The 19681-nt window shown below is 39.1% G+C and overlaps 1 protein-coding gene across 6 annotated transcripts in view; it reads right to left on the bottom strand.

The window, feature by feature from the left end:
• The window catches only part of METAP1D (methionyl aminopeptidase type 1D, mitochondrial), a 46986-nt gene that overhangs the window by 14155 nt on the left and 13150 nt on the right, over window positions 1–19681 (bottom strand). For 2 of the 6 annotated variants that reach the window (XM_065068755.1, XM_065068752.1), the window contains 5 exons: window positions 18623–18687; window positions 7322–7488; window positions 4466–4615; window positions 891–1039; window positions 155–197 (listed from right to left, as the gene is read on the bottom strand). In XM_065068755.1, coding sequence (XP_064924827.1) covers window positions 155–197; window positions 891–1039; window positions 4466–4615; window positions 7322–7351 — 372 coding nt within the window. In that variant the 5' untranslated portion in view covers window positions 7352–7488; window positions 18623–18687. Of the gene's footprint in view, window positions 1–154; window positions 198–890; window positions 1040–4465; window positions 4616–7321; window positions 7489–9565; window positions 9660–11509; window positions 11699–18622; window positions 18688–19681 lie in introns of those variants that run through there. The other 4 variants (XM_065068756.1, XM_065068754.1, XM_065068757.1 and 1 more) reach the window with 3 other exon arrangements.

The following is a 19681-nucleotide window of genomic DNA, read 5'->3' as shown; positions in this document are numbered from 1 at the left end:
AAAAACAAAAAAGGAAACCAGCTGCTTGTGCCTTGGCTCAGAAGTAAACAGCACATCCATCTGTGCATCCCCCATCTCCAATCCACTATTCTTCCTGTTGCTACTAGTGATTCTAAAGTTGATCAAAGACTATTTTTTTATATGAATTACTCACCGTGACATCAATGTTGATAATATCTCCATCCTGAAGAGGTCGACTGAAACATAAACAGAAAAAGAAAAAAGGGGAATAATGGTGACAGACAGTTCCCAACAAAGGGAAAATAAGAATAAACACCTAATGACACATACATAAAAAATCAGAGGGTAGATATTCTGTGACGGAGCAAGGCAGAGGCAAACAGAATAACTATTTTTAATGTTCAGCTCTAACTACTTAGAGAACAAGTATAGCTGAATATAAAATAATGAGAAACAACTACCAGAAAAACATATCAACACCTGAAAAACCTACCGTTGTATTTATTCTTTCTCTCTCACTAGGGTTCATATTTTCTTTGTGAGTAGCTGAATGTATTGCAAATAAATAAATAAATAAATATGTAACAAAAAACCAAAACACCACGCAAATTCAAATCTATTTATTCCTTATCCTATACTTATTTTGCTAGAGGAAAAAAATATCAGACTGTACTGATTTTTTTTCCCCACACACTCAACTCTAAAGGCATTATGGTATTTTTTAAAAGTATTTGGGCAAACAGGGTAACATTTTTTTCCTACTTCATATAATATCTATCAGCACCATGTGGTAACATGATAAGCGTCTGCAATAGGTTTCCATATGACATTCAGTTAAGTTGAACTATATTCAATATTTAACGCAATTTATTAATTTCAGTTTAACATTTCCATTCTTGATGGTAAAATGTATATTATTGAGGAAATACCTGTCAGGAATACCATGACATACCACGTTGTTTACAGAAGTACAAACAGATTTTGGAAAACCTCCATAGCCCAGAGGTGAAGGATAGGCATTCTGTCTGATTATTTCATGATGAACAATGGAATCTATTTCTTCAGTTGTCATGCCAACCTAAAATATCAAACATAACATCCTGTTAAAAAAGCAAAGAGAGTTCCTCATATTTACTGAATGTGATCGCAGCCAAGCATTTCAATGAAATATTGGATGTTTCAAATATGCTGCTTTGATACAAAGCACTAAACTGTATGATACACTTTATTGATATATTGGACCTTTCTTTTTAAAGAGAAAAAGGTTTTAAATAAAGCATGCAGTAGAAATGAGCACTCAAAGGTTCCTAGAAAACCTAAAATACTGTCTGCTTCTTTCCCGTTCTTCTTTCCACATTTGCTTTCTCAAAGACACCAATTTTCCATGGCATTTTGTTTCAGTAGCTGCTATAGGAATGTCTGATTTCAATGCCTTCAGTCCTTTAAAACACATCACTTTCCCTTTTTATTTGTAAAAGAAAGGATCTTCATTCATGTAATTGCCCAGTACATTTATCCTAATGTACTTGTGTATTTTATGAAACGGTTTTCAAAGTATTCTTTAATTTTATAAAAGATTTAAATATTCGGCTTTGTATCTTGAGGATATTTTACTTAAAGTTACCATAGCCTGGATGATCACAGTGAATCTACAAGCGCTTATCCATAATTTTTAGAAATCCTCATTTTTATGCTTGACGGTTTCTATATTCATTTTTTTTCTCATGATTTTACATATTAAAAAAACCCCTCTCATAAATCATTCAGCCATTTCTGAGTATCTGTGGAGTGGAAAACGTACACATTTAAAATAACATTCTTCTCACCTTTCTTTTGGATCAGCCCTCTGTCTGGAATGGTTAGAGCTGAAATTTGAAATTTGGTAGAGAAACCTCCCTCATTGAGAAGAAGTGCCTTGGAGGGTTCCTCTGCAAATTGATTTTGATTTGAATGAGTTTTGAGTCTTTGAAAATCATACTTTGTACACATACACTACAGTGGCTGTGATTTTGGAGGACTTTTTAGGAACAAGTGGAATATAGGTAGGCTGTGGCACAGGAGGCATTACTTATCCATATATTGAAATATTCCGTGCTCACGCACGGTGAATACCACAAAATGCACTTGTGTACTGTGCTGAGGATAAAACCAGGTCTATTTGCTCAGCTTGCAAGTTGTTCAGCACAAAAACGTGGCTGGGCAGATGAGGAGTGAATGAACCCACTCAAGGCCAGGATTTGGGGTTACTGTGCAACCCTCCTGCCTTGCAGTAGCTGCTGCAGCCTCTGTGCTGGGACGGCAGCTGCACCCCCACGTGCTGCCCATTGGGATACTGCAGCCATCGGTTCTGGATAAATACAAGTTTGCTGCTCCTGCCTTCACTTGCCCATCTATCATCTCCCGCCTACAGGCAGCCTGAACCACTACGCACCAGACTGGGTGCTGTCTGCTGCTGCTCGGCTCAAGGAATTCAACATGGCTTTTGGACACTCAGCAGACAGATCTGTGCTCTCTGCATGGGAGGCTCACACGCTGTGAAAAGTTCTGCTTTTAACAGTATCTGCGTTACTTTTAAAGGAGATTTTGCTAGCTGGGCAATATCAGGGAGGCCTCTGCTGTGCACCTCATCTTTTATTTTGGACAGGGCAATGTGATGGTATCTAACAAAATACTTCCATGTAATAGAATTTGCTGCTTTATTTCCAAATCTTTTCCTCAAGCCCAGTAAATGCTATCATATATAATACCATATTGTATCTTTAAGTCCCATGGGCACTAAACGGTAATATCAAAACTACACTCAGCCCAAACTTTGTCCCTCTGCATCCATGCATCATAATGCATCTTTGTTATACTGGGGCATGTTGCTGCCATTAGCTGAAGCACAAGTGAGAGCTGGTTTGGAGGGCTGTGATGCAAGATGGGTTCAGCAAGACAACGGGAACAGGTGGAGGGATGGGGCTCTTCATATAAAATACGAATGCAGAGTTTACCTTCTGAGAATAGCCTAAAGGAGCTCAGTTTGTTTAGTCTGGCACAGTGAAAGCTGTAATAGCTCTATTACTGCATCAAGGGGACAGACTGAAGGAAAGGCAGGAAGCTGTTTAAATTATAGCGGTGTTGGCACAAGAACAAATGAGTATAAACTGGCCACGTGCAGCATCAGGCTGGAAAGCAGAAGACTCTCCCTTGTCGATGAAGGAGGGTTTTGGAGCCTCCTCCCAATCAGGGGGGTCTTGGCCAAACACTTACTGGTGTAAAATGGAGTTCACCCCTTGGCTGACCCGGGCAGCAGTCTTGGCACTGCAACTCCAAGTGCCACCTCCCACCCAGTCCACAGCTCCTGGTCACGTAATGCTTATCTTACACACCTTGCTTCAAAATATTAGTTACATGTCCGTAGCATTTTGCTATTATGTACGATTTGGCACATACTATGATCTGCATCATAAGCTACACTGTGCTGCATACATATGGATTTTACATATGACAATAACCAAATTAGTGAAAAATTGCTCTTGTTCAGAACTCACATTGCATCCTGATCCTTCAGAAACATGTATATGCCCTTAACTTCACATGAGTAAGTTTTACTGTACTGGGAAATAATTGCATATAAAGAAGTTAAACATGCATGAGCATATGTAATATTAAAGCTTCAGGCAGTTTTGTTATTGACCACCCCAGCTCCACAATTAGACTTCTGGGAAAGTGTGATGATAGCTGAAAGAAAAATGCAACTGATAATTTTTTTCCCCCTTTTCAGTCAATAGCATTGACCTACAGTCCACATCTATTTCTGCATCTCATAGCCACTCAACCCATTTTACCCTATCCAGTATGCTATTACATGAAATACCAAGGTAAGGCTAAAAAAGCACTCCCTCATCTGCAAAACCTTGTAGCAGTATGTTTTAACTTGGAAGGTGTCCCAAAAAACATACTGTAGACACATTACTGGAAACCATGAGGCTTTATTATTGATGCATTTTGGAAAATTTTGTGGAATTTGGCAGCTGTTTTTGCCAACTGCAGTTCTACGACTTGTGTTGTGCCAGACCCTGCAGGACAGCGAAGGGCTGAAGGATGGACGGGAATGGAGGAGGGAAACCAGTCCTCCGGACATGCACACACGTGGAGATGGAAAGCAGGACGAGGACGGGCCATGAAATGAAAGGGAAAAATGTAGCATGGGCCTTATAAGCAACTCATGTGATTTGGCACAATCTGACCAGAGGGAAATTGCAGACAGAGATATTACACCTGAGCCAGCGACTCACTCTAAGTACTACATAGGTCCAAAATATAGAAATAACTAAACAGGCATAACATGGACTGGATCAAAAGTTAATAAAACCTTCTTTATTCAGGATCTAACTTAAAGCTGGATACACATTAAAGGGAAAGTAAACAAAAAAATATAAAAAAAAAAGAGTAGGAAAAACTCAAATAAGTGAAGGCATAAAAGATATCCAAGTTGCTATGGGACTTCTGTAATTGTTACCTTTAAGTCCTTTCCAGCCAGAAGCAGGACATGACGGGCCAATTGACAAGCTTGACGAAGCCCTTGAATCTGATCTTCATTCTTAATTTCTATGTCATCCCCCCAGTCTGGTAGAATGCCTGTCGTCACATAGTCTGGCTTCTTTATGTGCTTAGAGAAAAAGGATTGAAAATGAAGATCAGAAAACTGAGCATGACAATGGGATCATTTTCTCAGATACTGCCTCCTGCTTCATGGCAGCTTGCCCTTTCTGTCGTAGTATCGACCTTCCTAAGCCATCAGGGCAAACCCTCAAGGCTGCCTCAGTATTTCTTCCACTGCCCTTTTGAACTTAACATTGCCTGTTACTACTGACTTGTACAGTCTGTTAACCTTCCAGGGCTGAAACCCCAGATACTGCACCCGACTTCCAGCACAGACAGCCGCAAGTTTTAGAACAGTGAGAAAGGGATTTGAAAACTCTTGCATTTCATTTTGCAAATAGGCACATTTTTTAAAAAAGGCACCTAAACACTAGAAATGATGGGACAAATGTACAGAATTAGGTTCAAATATTAAACTGATCAAATCCTCAGTTTCTCACTCAGATGAAACTCCTGTTAACTTCCACGAGATTGTTTTTTGACTGAGAACCTTAGGATTTAACTTACTTTAATTTAGAGGTTTTACCTATTAATCTAGTTCATATGCTGCCCATCTACAATACTATGCGAGGGTGTTCAAATTCACTGTGTCAAGGAAAGTGTAATAAATTTTCTTTTTTTTTTTTTCTGCCCAGAAAGTTCTCAGCAATCACGTAGAAGTAAAATTTCACTCCTGATTTTTTAAAATCCACAATAATTTCTTGACAAGTGTATGAACACAACAAACTAATAATAACTGTCACATCTTGCACGGAGATGGAAATGGACTTTCTCTTGGAGAGCCAGGGGCTGCTTCACTGGCTGGGCAGGGTCCCTTCGTCCACCACAGCCAGGCCATGGGGCAAGTTTTGCACTGACTTCACAACATACAGAATCAGGCTGGTGGGCAAAAACCAAAGTGGGTACTTGGGCTGTACACAGCAAGACCATACAACATCAGACTGTACGAGTGAAGAAGAGCAGTGCAACCAATTAGCTCTAGTGGGACTTTAAAAAGGAAGATTTTTTTCTTCCTACAGGTATTTCATTTCTACTCTGATGAAAAGTGAAACTATCTTCAGTGGATTCAGGTCAACAGATTTTCAGATTTACATTTCATTCAAATTCATGGCATATCAACCCTAGCAACATCCTATTGCATAGTTTGGGACTTAATTTAGAAGAAAAAAAATTACATTTGCTGTATTAGCAACTCTGGCTTTCCCCTGATCTAGTACCTGCTGAGACCTGACTGTGCTGACCTGTCAGATCTGTTAAGGGAGAAGCCCAAAGCAGCAGACATGCAAGTCTGTGTATGCAGCTTCACACCAACATCTTGGGAAAAAAAGACACGTTATTCCAATGTGATTTTGGGCATACTCTCTATAAAGTAATCACTTTGCCCTCAAGTTTTCAGAGTTGAAGAATTGGACTGATTTTTACACAGTCTGAGAACCCTGAGATCTGTGAAGACAACTTTTCAGTGTGACAACGTATTTCTCCATCTTCATCCTAAAGAAGCAGCTAAATACAGAGAAAAAAAACCCCAAACCTTTTAAGTTCTTTAATTTTTAAACCTTCGAAAATACATAAAGCATGTAACCCTTTGTTCTCCCTGCACACAGAGTTTTCACAGCCTTTTAGGTGTAGAAGCCCTACATACGGCACCCTTATTTGCTTTCCTATCTAACAACTTTTTACTATTTCTGGCCCATGGAAATACCCCATATTTTGCATAAGAAATTTATAATCAAATGAAAAATAAAATTTAAAGAAGTACTAATACACATCCTGAAAAGCACTGTTTAGAAAGGGTACCCTGGTTTTCTTTTGGGTAAAGGAAACATACTAAGCAGTTAAATCTGTATGCTGTAAATAAACAAAAAAAAAAAAGGAAGGGAAGGGAAGGGAAGGGAAGGGAAGGGAAGGGAAGGGAAGGGAAGGGAAGGGAAGGGAAGGGAAGGGAAGGGAAGGGAAGGGAAGGGAAGGGAAGGGAAGGGAAGGGAAGGGAAGGGAAGGAAAGGGAAGGAAAGGAAAGGAAAGGAAAGGAAAGGAAAGGAAAGGAAAGGAAAGGAAAGGAAAGGAAAGGAAAGGAAAGGAAAGGAAAGGAAAGGAAAGGAAAGGAAAGGAAAGGAAAGGAAAGGAAAGGAAAGGAAAGGAAAGGAAAGGAAAGGAAAGGAACCTAGGAATGAAACACAGGCTAAAATTGCACGAAAAAGGTCCTTTTGAGTTTAGAACGTGCAGTGGGGTTGCGTGGCAGCTACCAGCAGGTATTCTGTGTTCTCTTCCTAAATCTGACAAAACCAATTAGCAAAACTTTCAGTAGAATGTAAATAGTTTTATAATTAGCTTGCTAGAGATTTATACACAAAAGGACTCAGACCATCATGAATGATTCCTACTGACTTTTGGTAGGACCGACTGTAATTGTCCAAAATGAGAGTCTGGGCCCAGAAGTGCTAAGTGCTGACAGATGATTATAATATTCCACATTTATACTACCATAACTGAATGAGCCCTGGGTTTAAACTCCCTAATAATGAGATATGCCACTGTGTAGGCATGGCAGGCAGCTGAAAACGCCTCTCGCCAATGCTTCTACTTCAAATACCAGACCAAGCCACAGGATGGTGATTGAAACCTCCAGCTGCTGGACAGCAAATACACTTGATCATGCCTACAGTCAAACTTTATATTGACTGAAGAACAGATTAGATAATAGAAATTGCAATACCTTAGGAACTGGGTGAGCTGGAGAAACCATGGCTGGCCAAACTATACTATAAGCAGTATTTCTTTGTCTCTGAAAAAAGAAGCATCTTCGCTGTTGATTGCTTGACTGCCTGTGCAGGTAGACATGATCGCACGAAGAAAAGATTATGTGGCAGCCAGTCACAGAACCTGTTAACAGAGAAATTAAAAATGGTAAACCTTTTTTTCTGCTACCACATCACAAAATGGAAAGTAGGCAAAAAGAAAGGCATCATGTACAACAAACCACAGAACTCATGTAGCAGCCAAGGGCAGTTCGAATTGTTCCAATCTTGTGCTGTTAAAGACAAAGCATTAACATTGAGAAGCAATGAGAACAAAAAACCTCCCCAAACAACACATCGAAGCTTTATAAAATACCAGTTCTATTTTGGTTCAGTGCATTAAAAAGTAGCGTGGAGACATTCTCCAAAGCTCACAGCCAGCAGTGATGCTCCCACTGGCCCCTGCTTGCCGCAATTTGCACGGCTAGAAGCTGCACTGTTCACGGCAATGGGAAATGGTGAATAAGGGACAATGCAAGAAAGGAGGTGAGAAAAAAATGATTTAATATTGATTTCAGGTACCTGCATTTTTGCTGAACCGGTATCCCAATGGATGCTGCCTCCTTCAAGTGTCTCCATGGAAGTGGGGCTGCTCAGTTAACTGAGGGTGGATTGGTTTGGTGATGTTTTAATTATCATTTAACCAACAAGCTCATAATCTACTGCTCCCCTAGGGTCTCCTTCACGAGAAAAATAATAATTGTCCATTTAAAAAATAAAAAATCTGAGCCATCTAACCTGCACAATGTAAAAGTGCATCCAAAGACTCCAAAGCATCCTACAAACTCCCTGGCCAGTTTGCACTCCTTTCTGAAAGCTGAAAGCACAGAATTTGCTGGGGCAGCAACTTTTGGGCCATCAGAAGTAGTAATCAGTCCACCAGTGTAAGCTGAGTTAGCTCTTCTACCGAGCGCAGTGCAAGTACCTTGCTCTTATCGCAGCTGAAGGCATTATAAGTAAATTGAAAACCCACACTCACTGACGTGGTCAGCTAAAGTCCACGTGGATATCAATGTGTGAACGTGTATTTCAAATGCTCTCCGTGACACACAGCGTGCTGCCCAAGTACCTAGTCTACCACATTGAAGTTTAACTGGGGAAGGTACAAGTGTGCTTGTCAATTATCAACAATAAAACTCCAAATGTCCCCAATACACATTATTAAATACATTAAACCAGTTTATACTCATGGGTGCATACCTATTGACTATCCCACATTCAGAAGGGATACCTTTTTATTTGGAATAAAATTTTTACCTCTATTTTCCCAAAGATACACTGTAAGTGTTGTCACAAGATTACAGGATAATAAGGTCTGTTGTTATTCTACTAACTATTCATTACAAACCAGATGCATACAAAAATATCTACTACTTGAACAGGTGAAATGCGACAACCAAATAAATATCACCACAGTATAATAAGACTCCTAAAATACAACGCAAGAATTATAAACACTGGACAACCAAACCTTTATTTGGAATACAAAAAATTGCAACAGAAAACATTCTCCTAGAAAGTAAAAATAAAATGAAATAAAGTGGCATTAAAACATAATGAAGTTACTGTTTTATAATGAAAATCTGGACTACATCCACACACTTCCTTCCTTAAGAAGGCCTTCCTAATGTCTCCACAGCTCCTTTTATTTTTTAAGCTCCCATATTCACAGCTAATTCGATATAGCAACATCATCAATCACTGGAGACAGGAACAACTGGCTGTATTCTCCACGTCTGGCTCAGATATCCCCTCCTCCCCATGCCTTACACCTACCAAAGCTTTTCTCAGTGCCTTAGTTACTTCTGCAACATTGGCGCTCAGGCACATAATTTTTGTTAAGCCTTCTGTGTGTATTAATTACTGCAAGAGAGTTTATAAGTGTGGGGTTTGTGCAGGTCCCAGTGGAACCTGCAGCCGTCGGAGCGAGCCCTGGGTTTGAGGCTGGGCAGTTGGTAACACACCAGCACAGCCGGGACGCAAAGTCATGCATTTCTTCTCTCCCCCAACAGCGTGGCTATGTCACTTGCCACAAACAGCAGAATGTTTACTATCAGCTGCAATAAGAAGAATTATCAGCAGCGTAACTGAAATCACATCAGCAGACACGACGTACAAGCACAGATTACAGAGAACTGCTCCCCTGACTCGCAGTGACTCACCCCGCGCCATGTGCCACACGCGTGTCCTGCCGGAGCCGCTGGATTCCGCAGCATACCTTCCAGACCTTAATTTGTACTAATAATATAAATACACACTGCGAGCTTTTGTGAATTACCAGATGAATTTATCTTGTGCGGAGATTACGTTTTCTTTTTCTTTTAAATGAGTCAGCCAAAGGGGCTGAATACAGAATTCAAGTGAGATGATGGGTGGGAGCATTTTAAGTGACTGATTTTGCAGCACAATGTGCCCTATATTTATTAGCCTTTTACTCTAGGTCTATTTTAATTGTTATCTGTTCATGCATGCTATACTATATAATGAAATGCTCCCATTTCACTCACAGAGTAGAGAGTTTTTTATGTGTATCTCTATTAATGACCCTTAATTAAGTTGATTTTAGTCATTTAAATGTGATTTCCCTCTGGTCAAGAAGTATTTTTAAAGGGAGATGTTGGAAATGAACTCTCACGTAAGCCCTTTTCTAATGCTTCTTGTTTAACAGTTACAGCAATTTATCTGCTATGTTTTCAATTAATGAGGTATGGAGTAGCCATGCAAAAAACTGCTCATCTACATAATTCATCAAATGTGATTGTAAGCAACCATTTTTCTAGTATTTCTTTTTGAAAGAATTCAAATTTCCAAGCAATCGGCAAAAATGTTACCAAAGCGTAATCTTCATGGCAGATCTAAGCTACAATAAATACAATGGTACATCTTGAAAGAGCCAAGAAATAAAATGAACATATTTTAAAATAATTTTGTCATAGTATCAACAGAAGCACAGTACCAAAATTATTTAGGATTACAAGAATTAATATCCAACCAATTTAGGAAATAAAAACAACTTGCTCTTGACAAAGTAAATCTTACTGAATATATATGAACAATTAACAACATCAAAAGCCTTGTTCTGATAACTCTTTTCAAAATATGTGAATATTTTTCTTTAAACTGAAAAAAAAATGACTGTGGAGATTTTCTTGGTATATATGCATTTGAGTGTAAAACGCTAGAGATCTTTAATTTGGCTTGTCAGGTCATTTTTATAATATATCATCATTTTGCTTCTTGTGCAAGTGTTCATTTTGCTGAAACTTCAGAGGAATAAAGTTTAAAGTGAGGTATTAAAAATCACTAGGGGTAACAATATGTGGAATCCAACCAATGCAACTAGGTAAGAACATACAGTTTTTTACTGTTAATTAACAAATGTTCCTATTTTTCAATCTGAAATAATGGTTGTGGTTTTAAAGATCTTTACTTGTAATTGTAATTCTGTCTAATAAAACACTGACTTTGTAATCCCCATATTGCAAAGGTACATCCAAGCTTCAAGAACAGGATAGGAAAGATTAAAGAATCTCTCCAACTGTGTAACCTGTGTAGCAGAGGAGCAGCTCACATTTCACAAGCAATAACCTGTGCATTTGCTATGAAAAAAATAAGGGGGGGAAAAAAGAACAACATAGGGAAATGCCTGAGGCAGGAGTAGAAACGGATTGGGCAAAGCAGGAGGACAAGAGCCCTTGAAATTAAACAAAAGCAAATTCATTCTGTTGACAGATGTTGATTACATCAAAGCTAAGAAAGAACTTTTTTTCCCCCCTTTTTTGCAACTAATATCTCCACGTTTTCTGTACATTAAGGATATAACATATCTTAATCAACATAACCCAACATGTAATAATTTTCAAATTGGGTAAAAGTATATTGTAAAGAGGTCTTAACGACAGGCTTCTCCAAACAAAAGTGCATTCACATGGTCATGTCTGCATACCCGTGCTGGTCACGCCATCACCAGCCCCTTACTTCCAGGGGTTAACTGCTCTGGCAGCCAAATAAAATACAGAGCGCGCTGTGTAATTATGGAGACAGTCAAAGGGCAGACTCTATTTTGAAATCTATTTGCACAGACAAGGTCTTCCAATTTCGCTTACAGGAAACAAGCTGGTAAAGGGGGTCTCCTCCTCTCCAGATGCTTTCCACACTTTTTTCCCACATCAGGAAATCAGGGACATGGACACCATGCAGCACTGTTTCCTGGATTGCAGGACTATGTCATTACAAGAAGAGCAAGTCCATGCTCGTGAGAAATATTTCCTCCTAATTGCCCATATTAAGGGAAAGCAAAACCCACAAGGACTACTGAAAATGTGACTAGCAGCAATTTGTAAACAGGACGCAGCCACAGCTGTCATGATGGTACTGGAAAAGAGAAAACAGAAATGAAAGGGTAAAAACACTCTGGTTTTAATAGCATGATTGGAGAAATGAAATATTCATCAGGATAGATATGACTTCAGTTACAACAGCAACACATTTGTGAAACCCTCCTCAACAGCATGCTTATGACTGTACCCTGATAAACCAAAATGCAGACCAGTCTCTTGCAAACACTATATTCTAATTGGCATTGCTTTCTTTAATTATTGAAATTAACTGGAAATTAACAACAGAAGTAGTTTAGTTAATAAAGACATTAACAGAATTGCTGGTCTCATTATGCTCGTAAAAACCAATAAAGCAAGGCAATGGCCAAACGCTGAGCGACTCCAGAGGAGCAGAGTCAGTCCCTCTGCCGGCACCGCTGCGGTTCCTCCATGACATGGGAAAAAGTCATGTTTGGCCCTCAGGACCAGCTACGCTCCCTTCTTATGATAGTTTTGCTCTTACTTCATGGAGGGTGGAACCCAGTAATTTGTTTGCTGTATGCTAATACAAAGGAGTTTTAAAAGTGGGTGTAAATTTATATACTACATGGAAATACATTCTTGTGTGGCTTTCCTTATTATGACTCAGTCTAGACCAGCATACTAAAATGATGAATCGGTGTCTTCTGCAATAATGCCATTCTTCTAATTAATTATTCGGTAAAACTTAGGGCCAACAAAATAGCTGTTCTACAAGTTGGTAAACTGGGAAAGCACAGAAAATCAGAACCTCTTCTATTTACAGGAAGGATGACAGCCTAAGGGTACTTCATCCCAATAATAACAACATTCAAGCAATGGTGCCCAGGTCATGACAAGCCATGACCCTCCCCATAGCTCCTGCAGGAAGCTGCCTCGGTGCCACCTTTTATCAGCAGCAACCGACAGTGCAACTTTAACAACAAGTAGAAAAGGAAAAATTAATTTTATATCCTCAAAAACCTCTTAAACCAACTGAGCAGTTGTGTATATGCATATGTGTACATGTATATATACATATATACACACACACAGAGTCACACCAAACCAGTATAAAAAAATAAAGTCACTGATTGAGTAAAATTCTGGTATCATTAAACAGCACTTTCTCATTTTATTATAGGACTTAAAAAATAGAGAGTACAATCTAACTATATCTGAATGATATTCATTCATATACCAAAGGAAATTAATTGTTACAGAAAACGGGACTGGGCTGTGCAGGCTTAACTTTGGGAACAGGGCATTGCAGTTCTCCAACAGAGCTTTCTACCCTAGTGTTTTTTCTACCACATTTTCCCTCTCTCATAGAGTAACAGAGTAGAAAATAAAAAGAAACTGTTGCCTAATTAAGTGTCACAGCAAAATAAACAAGTTAGGTACAGAAGCTGGACAAAGCAATATTAAGACTTTCACACACAGTTAATATGAGGGGAATTTAGGCTCCAGATCACACCATCTGGCAAGTTTCAATTTCTGTGACTAGCAGGAGAAACATTCCTCTTATGTTACCGCATTCCTATATTGCGTACATTAATTTATCATAAAATGAATAAATTAGAATGAGAAACATATCTGCTCAGGTTTGCATATTTAAATACATATTTCAGTCACTTTCTATCTATCTTTAGTTTTTTTAAAAGATCAGAGAAATGACTTTCGCTTGAAAGATTGGTCATTGTATTAGTTATTTAGACTTTACAGGGAAGTAGCAACTGTTAGAACAAGTTACTCAGTTTAAAAAATAGCAGTTGTTTCAGGTTAAAATAATAAGCTTTTCAGATAGTCCTTACGCACACACACACAACACCAAATCTTGTTGTTAATATACACCCACCCACAGCTTTAACATCCATTGAATGCTACAGGGATAAAATATTTTCAGGTGCTCTGTAAAACAACTGTTTTTCAACTGGCATGTTTGTGTCCTATATACACACCTGATAAGGTATTAAATGTTAAAAATAAACCCTACTTTAACCTCTTAAATTTCCAGCTGAAAAGGAAAAAATATGTCTGAATCACCACCAAAAAACCAACCAACTAACCAAAACGTTTCCCACAGAAACCCTTTCAGTGGGTGAGCAAGGCTGCTGAAATCAGAGCAGTCTTTGCACAGAAAATTTAGGAGTGGTCCTGAATACTGGATCAGGATTCACCACGTAGCCTGACACACGGGAAGAGAATGGGCAGTTAGGAGTCTTTTTCCTGCACAAAATATAAGACCCATTGCAATAATTATTTTCAATACACCTGCAGCCAAATCTCTAAAGTTACAAGATGACTCCTGAATCATGAGCCAGTCTTACCTCAAAATTTTAAGAAATGTGTACACTGCTAGCAATTTTGGGATTAATCCCTTAACAAAATAAGACTACATTACTACTTGTTTGGTAAAAACGACAGCCAGCAGTGTTTCTTGCCTTGTATTAAATGTTGTTAACTACTTTTATTGTCTTGATTTTACATGAAAACACAAGTTACATTACGCCAGTGAGTCTTTACTGAGAAAACACGTACATGCCTTTTGCTAGAGTGAAGAACGTAAGGTTGGAGAATTACATCCTATAGCCTCGACCTCAAAATACATGAGGTCTAAACTACTAAACTACTGCAGTGGTGGTGAAAGCAAGCTCTTATATTTTTTTTTCAATAAGATGCTCTACTCAAGGATGATGTTCCAACCAAGAGCTTGCTGTAGATAACTTGTAGCATCCTTATGAAAATATTTATTTTTAAATCTGTCAGTTATTAGTATGTGCTATTAATGCATAACTTGAAAGCTTATTCATAAACATTTGGGTCACAAAATTAATTCTAATGATAGGATTATGGATCAAATTGGAAAAGTAAGGTACAATGTTTGGGAGCTGTTTTAATTTTATTTTTTTAAATACCTTTTACTTATCTCCGTGCTTAACATTTACAAAGACTTCTTTCTTACCATAAAAGTCCCTGTTTATCAAACAGCGATGCAGGAAGAAGTTGTTTACATTTTCAGAAGTACCAACATGCATCACTTGCGACAAAAAGACCCAAGCACTCCATAAGAAATGCTCAATCACTGTCAATCATAAGCACTAAAATATACATAAACCAAAGCATGTGGTGTGAACTATATTAGATGCAAACTGAACACAGAATTACAACTATCACAAACAAAAAACAAATAATTGCAAGTGACTCATAGGCCTATTTACACATCTCACCAAACTGCTGGAAAGGCAGGTAACCATAGAAACCTGAAAGCCTAAGTTCAGTACTTTAAAATTTGTATTTAGTTTAAAATGCTGAAAATGATGTTTCTATTTGATGAAATCCATATTTTTAAAGGCCTCAGGTTTTGCTTCAGTACTTAAATAAATGCTTAAAATTATTTCATCTCTTCATTGCTAATAATTTGCCTTTTCCAATTGTTTTTATCCAAGTTAAAATTACAGTTTACTCTTAGTAATAGAAAATGTTACTATATTTTAATACTGCAAATTAGTATTTCTAACACTAGTGATTGAAATAAAAAATGAAATAAAACAAATACTCCTGCACTTACTATTAAATGTTTTGCACATAGTGCTTCACACTAGCAAAAAAAAAAAGACAAAAACAAAACTCAAATTAACTGTTAAAGCTGAAATGCTAATAGCCTTTTCAACTTACAGTTCTTTTTCACTGAGAATTACAATTTGTATGGCTTAAAATTTAATACTGCGATTAGTACTCATGTCCTATATTTTACTTCATAATCTAAATGAGTAAAATATTATTTTTGTAGTTCACTGGCTCTTATACTTAGGTTGTAATGTTCAGTGTGTATTTCATTATGCAGATGAGCAATGGATGTTGTCTAACATGATTTAAATGGGTCAACAGTATTTTCCTATTCACATTAATCATCCAGACAGCCACCAAAAAAAAAAAAAAGTGCCTTGAAAAGTAACCTAGGAAATCTCTTTTTATCTCTGACTCTTCCCAGTAGTCGAACAACAGCAACCAGATGCTGGAGCGGGAGCCTTTCGGAGCAGGGAGCCCGGGCCGGGCGCTGCTGCCCTGGCTGGTGCTCAGCTCTGGCCGCAGCCGCTGCTCATGGCCCCCTGCCAAGAATGATTCTTGTCCCGTGGAGCTCAATGGGAACTGTGTGTTGACAAACGGAGCAAATCTGAATCGGCAAAATTCATTCTTGGCACCAGGACATGCAACTGCGGTGAATGCAAAGGCGTGCTGCCCGCTGACGCTGCGCTGGCAGCCGGGCTCTTCTTGCGTAAATACACTTGTCAAAGAATCCACACTAGAGTCAAAGGACACAGGATCAGGCCATTTATTGCCAATTGTTTATAAACCACATCAAAATTAAGGGCTCGATTCTCAACCCATGTAACCATCATCTACGGCCCATTTCATACATGGCATATTGCAAATAAAATGGTAGTTTATAAATAATATAGCACTCCCATGGAAAGGGGAGCTGCTCTATTAAGTGCTAAAGGAGAAGAACGTAAGTACAAAACAGGCAGAAAGTAAAAGGAGGACTCAGCGCCACACATTTAGACTCATTTATTCAATGAATATAAAATTAGGGTTAAAAAAAGCACCAGCAGTCAAGATTCCCTCAAATACAAAGTACTGCCATGGCATAAAATCTCTCTAAAGGCAGAGATGACACGTTTGATCACATTACAGTGTAGCAGGGCTGGCAGAGCTTGCCTGGGAAAGCCCACTGTGTCCAGACCACGCAGCAAATCCTGCTGGACAACATGCAGGATGTCCAAGCTCCTCAGAGGCGGGATGTGAGGCTGCAGGCCATGGGACTCTCAACCTCCTCCCTACCGCTGCGGGACAGTGGCTTTACCAGAAACCACTGTCTACATCCATCCTTCTTTAGACAAACTGATATCAGCACAGCTATCAATATTTCAGTTTATTTTCTAGTAACAAAAACTTAACCCCTTGAACCTTTGGCTTCGGCTACCGCTGAAAGTAGCTGCTATTTGCTGAATAGGTGTCAGTGACATAGCACACATAACATCTATTCTCCAGAAGATACACTGGCCACTTACCTGCCAACACAACCCCAAATTTCTGATTCTGAGATACAAAACCCAATAATATGGCTGCAAAAGATTTCCTGGTGGAACTGCAAGCAGCACTTGTCTTGTTGAAACAAAGACAATAAACCCCAAGTTACAGCAGCAGCTTAATCCCTGGAGAGGGGATCATGCAGCCCAGTTGCACTGCAGGCAGAACTGCTCACCTTCAAATCCTGACCTGGCTACTCATCACTTCTGCCAGCGCACACTTCACAGCTGTCAGCCACGCACCTAACACCTCCCTGTCACATACGGTGCTCCAAGGATGGGTATGGCAAGGCCCACAACAGACACTCCCCACACGTGCAGACTTAAAAAAAAATACAATACTTCATTTCTAAATTATCCGCACCAAGCTATTCACTCACTATGTACAGTTTATTGGACTACTCCACCATCTGATTTTTTACAATAGAGTAAGCAAAGGGTCTTCACAAGATATTAAGTCTCCAACTCCTTTTTCTAGACTGAAAAGGATTTACTGCACAGATAGTAAATCTATAAGAAGCAATGAATGTTCTGCTTTCCACAAGGTGAAGATTATCTAACTTGCCAGCTAAATGTGACAGGCATTTCTTCAGTGAAAGCTTAGCTACCCTGTCTGCAAAGCTGGGCAGCAATCCATGGAATTCTCCACAGGGGCATCCCACTTAACCAGTTACTAATTTGCAAACTCAACTCAGAACTTTTACATTATCTTGCGTGATTTGTCAAATATCCACCTCAACTCTCTTTTTTTTGTTGTTGTTACAGGTCTGTAGTTTAAAGATACAGATTTGCAATCCTGTTGCCCACTGGAGAGACAGACCTGTGTGGGCAGCAACCAGAGCCCACACCTGGATCTCCCAGTTGCTCTGACAGGTGCCTGTTGCTTGCAAGTGAGGAAAAGTTTCAACCAGAACACAGCTCACTTATGTATTTATTTATTTGGAGCTTTGGTTAGATAGAAAGAGCTCTGGAGGCAGAAATGAAACAAGAGACAAAATTTGTAAAGATATTAATAGGATAAAAAGTTTTGCAAAGGCTTCCCATTCAATTTGATACAAAAAAGAAAGTGCCTTTTTACTTCTAAGCAAAATCTAACATGACTGGAACAGAAGGCTGCATAGCCTTTGGTGTTAAAGTATAAGAAAGATGTGAAAATAGAAGTCATGTGTATTGACAAAATCATAGCTGAGACATGCACAGGAGGTTGTCTCACCTCCTTTTCACTCTCAAGTCATTCTCAAATCAACAAATTCAGTCAATTATGCGCTAAGACTCCTGCTGCATATTTTAATAATGGAAAATGTAAAGTCCATTTCAATGCTCCTGCACAGCCTACTGCAAAGTGATGTAACTGTGAATTCAAATTTTATGACCCTGGCCACAACTTTATACACATCAGGGCTCCTGACCCACATTCACTGAGCAAACAGCTACACCAAAGTTGACTCTGACTTGGCTGCTGCCGCTGCAGCTGCACAGTCAGCAGAAGAGATGTGCCTGTGCCTCCACTGTGCCCATTCACCGTGTGATGCCTGGTAGTCCAGGCATCTTCTCACACCAGAGGTGACAGAATTGGTGCCTTTATTCCATCCACCCCAGCAGATTATTTTCAGCTGGCTGAACATCCAGCTGGCAACCTCCCACCAACCCTTTTGCAAGCTCCAGCCTGGTTCTACAGCTGGGGATACTGTCACAGCAAAAGCTGCCGAAGTTTGTCTAGCAGCTACCTTATTCTATACCTGATTTTGTGAAACAGTTTTGACAGAAGAGTTATTTGGACACAACAGACCTCGAATGAACAAATGCAGGACTGTCTTTAAGTCTTCTGTCTTCTCCTGCAGACCTTGGGTTGCTCTGCAATTAAAGTTTTACCAGAAAACATGTATTAGTTAAGGAGAGTACTCTACAACCCAAACCTCCTCAACAATGTAATGATAGGACTCAAAAAAACCCTGGGACAGAGCTATACCAGCAAAATAATTCGTGCTGGTACAACTTGATCTTTCAGAGGAACCAATGTAAGCTTTCCTGGAAGAGAATTCTTCTCATGAGCTGACCTTCTGCTGAAGTAGTAGGGTCTACCAGAGCATGAACAAATCTTCATAAACTGTGACAAGTCCCACTGCTTTATTTATTTATTTATTTAAAGAATACCCATTTCCTTTAAGTCTCTGTTATGAGTCATAAGAAGTATGTTAATAATAATCCATGCAGAAGAACCAGAAATAGCTCTGAGGTGAGACCTGCCTTGTCACCTCACAGGTGTTAGTTCAGAAAGCACACGGCAATGAAATTAAGCCTTATCACCACCTCCCATTTTATCCACAATGCAACAGTGTGACTTGATTCTCAGACCTCCACAAACCACTGTGGGCAACACCTCATCTCAGCATCAAACCAAGATGTCTTTGCAAGACGACTCATCAGTTTGTCCAGTGGAGAAGGACCTCAACAACTCCAGAGGATTTTACAAGCACATTTAAACTCAAGCCGCACACAAGCAGATCTACAGTGACCGCACCATCTATGACATAAAGTACCTCATTTTCATGACTTGCTGAAGGAAGTTAGGAGCTCATTGTTGCCATTTTCCAACTCAATCTTCACCTGTATCTATCAGAAAATCTGAGACTGAACAACTGGAATTTATGTGAGAAACAAACAAATTCTTTGCCATTTTCTTTCAATGTTTTGCCATGTCTGTTAACTTTCATAATTTAAAAAATACACAAGGCAGGACCTTAATTAAGTTTATGTACAACTTAACATGAAATAGATGACCTGAGAAATGTACACATTCCTTTAGAGAACACTGGACATGCCATAAGTGTTAATGTATAAATTTAGA

The sequence above is a fragment of the Columba livia genome, chromosome 7 (genome assembly GCF_036013475.1).
Source record: "Columba livia isolate bColLiv1 breed racing homer chromosome 7, bColLiv1.pat.W.v2, whole genome shotgun sequence".
Classification (NCBI taxonomy): Eukaryota; Metazoa; Chordata; class Aves; order Columbiformes; family Columbidae; genus Columba; species Columba livia.
The sequence above is the reverse complement of the archived record's forward strand: the minus strand, read 5'-3'. Positions and strand labels throughout refer to the sequence as shown.